Here is a 2,870-nt window from a genome sequence, read left to right as displayed (position 1 = left end):
CCAACGACGGTATCGAGCACAGTGAATGTACCGTCGAGGGTTAATGGAGCGGCGCCAGGCCCACAACGGGGCAGCAATGAAACGAAACACAAAACAACCATACCACAGAGGGGAGCCCTGCCCTTCAGAGAACACACAGTTAATTGGGGAACATCATCGCTCCATATGCATCCCACTCAGTACGCTCCCAGGCAGGCCATCGTACACAGAAGAAGCAGCAACAGCGGCGCACGCACCCACGCAGGACTGCCGGTGCTGTCAGTGTTGCCGGTCTCCTGCAGCATGCCGCTCCAGTCACTCTTTATTGCACCCAGAGGAGCGGAATATTCGTCACCTCCAACTTGTTGCCTCTCCTGCACACCTTTATCACGTACAGGCACAGCAGGCTCCGCCACTGACTCTGCTTGCTCCACTGCACTCTCGTCAGAGCTGTCTGCAGCCTGCTCGAGCTCCCCCACTGGTCGGGCAGTCACCGAAGCCCCAGCGGCCTCATCCACCGTGTTGGTCACTGCGGCTGCTGTTTGAGATCGGTCTTTCGCATGGATGGGCACAGCACCGGCACCTCTGCTCAACTGCTGCTTTGGCGGGTCCAACTTTCCCTGAAGCCTCGCCTGTGTTGAGTCATGTGAATGAGCAGCAGAGAGATCGCCAGCCGCATTGGTGGAGGTGTCGGTAGCCATCCCAGACGTGAAGCCAGTAGCGGGAATGGGGGAAGAAGGCGCCGTCTGCTGCAGCTGTTGCTGGACTTCAATGGAGGCACGATGTCGCTCCTCCTGCTCCGCTGTTACCAGCGCTCGCTCGTCGGCCACCTTCTTCTCCAGTGCCTTTTTCCTTTTTCTTTCAGCAACCGCTTGTTCTTCCTCGAGTTTCCTCTGTGCTTCTTCAACAGCCGCCCTCTCTTCCCCTGCTGCTGCCAGCGCTTGCTCGTCGGATGTCTGCTGCTCCAGTGCCTGTCGGTGCGCGGTCTCAGCGGCTGCTTGCCGCCCCTTCGCTTCTTCCAGCGCAGCCGAAGCGGTGTTCTTCTCATCTTCGGCCGTATTCAGTCCTTGCAGAGCTAACGCCCTCTTTTCCCTTGCCTCCTGCAGCTCTCGATCAGCGTCTGTCTTCTTTTTCGTAGCTACTCCCAGCTCCGCGGCGGCAGATTCCATGCTGCTTTGAGCGACCGCCAGTTCAACCTCAGCAGCTCCGCGTTGCACTTCGGCCTGCTGCAGTGCACTCTTAGCACCGGCCTCCTGCCTCGTCGCCGTCGTCAGCGCCTCCGAAGCGGTAGCCTTTTCCCCCTCGGCTTCCCTCAGTCTGGCTGTAGCGTCTGTCCTTCGCTGTTCAGCCTGTGTATGCGCCGCTGCGGCCGCTTTCCTGATCTCCTCTGCATGCTTCTTCAGATCTTCAGCAGCGTATTCTGCCTTGGTGGTGGCTGTTGCCATTCTTATAGCATGTGATCCGGCTGATGCTGTTTTCGATGATGCGTCCTTAATTCTCTGCACCGCTGCATCTGTATGCGTCCTCAGTTTTGTAGCGATCCCTGCTGCCTCTTGAGCTCTGACTGCCACATACGGCATATCTTCACTCTTTTGCTGAACCAATTCCTTTATTGACCTTTCAATTTTATCTTCCACACGCTTAGCTTCGCGGATTGCGGCGTCGGCGCTTCGTTCTGCGTCGGTAACATCATCCATTGCAACCCCAAGGTACTTAATAGTATCATCAATCATCTGCACTGCCGTTCTTGCATGAGCTGCCGCTTCTGTTGCATTATTCGCTGCCTTTGTGGCTTCGTCTTTTTTGTCCTTAGCAGCACTTGCCAATACATTTGACGACACTCTCTCCGCCTCGCTGCAGGAGCTCTTCACCTCTTCAGCGCTCAAACGTGCGTTCCTGGCGTCCTCTTCGAGTTTCTCAAGCGTTAAACGTTCCTTCTGAGCCTCACTCACAGCAATACTAGCTTTTTGTATTGTCCCAGCAATCTTCACTTTTGCCTCTTCAGCAAAACTCAGGGCCCGTTGAACTTTATCCGCGGCTGTTGCGTCCAGAACTGAGCCTTCATTCACTACTTCCTGAGCCAAGTCCCCTACTTTGCCTGCCTCCACCGCTGCGCCTGTGGCAAACTCTGTTGCCTTCTCCACGCCGTCGGCAACAAGCAAAATAACATTCGCCTCACTCGCTGCTCTGTCAGCCAACCTTCTAGCACTTTCTTTTACACCCGCAGCGCGCTCTAGGACATCGTTGGCAATACGTACTGCTTCCGCAGCTGCTTTTTCCGCCCGCTTAGCGTTTTCAGCTGCAACACCAGCTTCATTCAGTACAGTGTTGACCTCCCTTTCTGTAGTCTTGGCTCTGCCCTCCGTCTCATCAGCCTTTTTCTTAGCCTTGTCGACCTCCGCTTCAGCCTCCTTGTGCAACGCACTCTTTGACTCCTTTTCTTTCTCGGTCTCTCTACTCTTCTCCAGAGACTTACGCACATCATCCTCAGTTGTGGCCTTTCGCTTCTCAGCAGTATTCACCAAATCAACAGCCTCTTTCACTGCATCATCGTATTTACTTACAGCCGCATCAGCCAACCCCAGCATATTTCTCTTCGCCTCTGCTTCAGCATTGGCTTTCTCAACCCTTGCCTGGGCAGCCTTCATCAACTCCTCAGCCTCATTCAAGCTTCGCGCCGTAACCCCCACAATATCCTTGGCTCTTTTTACGGATTCCGCCAGTGCCCCAACCTTCAACTCGTGAGACGCAAAACTGGTCCCCACACCCACTGCAGACGTAGCAGCAGTCACGCACAAGGCCGTGCAGCACAGAGCAGCGGCCAACACGCACACAACGCGGCGCACTGTCGCCATCATTCAATATCGCTTGAGCAGCTGGGGTCTGCAGGG

The 2,870-nt window shown here is 55.4% G+C and overlaps 1 protein-coding gene across 1 annotated transcript; it reads right to left on the bottom strand.

The window, feature by feature from the left end:
- Positions 1–176: 176 nt before the first annotated feature.
- Positions 177–2,837, bottom strand: DQ04_15511000 (hypothetical protein; the record flags this gene model as incomplete). The annotated part of the gene is made up of 1 exon (XM_009317320.1): positions 177–2,837. The coding sequence occupies one exon, from the start codon at positions 2,835–2,837 to the stop codon at positions 177–179; it is 2,661 nt and encodes an 886-aa protein (XP_009315595.1).
- Between the last annotated feature and the right edge of the window lie 33 nt (positions 2,838–2,870).

The sequence above is a fragment of the Trypanosoma grayi genome (genome assembly GCF_000691245.1).
Source record: "Trypanosoma grayi strain ANR4 Tgr_1551_V1, whole genome shotgun sequence".
Classification (NCBI taxonomy): Eukaryota; Euglenozoa; class Kinetoplastea; order Trypanosomatida; family Trypanosomatidae; genus Trypanosoma; species Trypanosoma grayi.
Note: the sequence above shows the minus strand (reverse complement) of the source record. Positions and strands in the feature narration are given on the sequence as shown.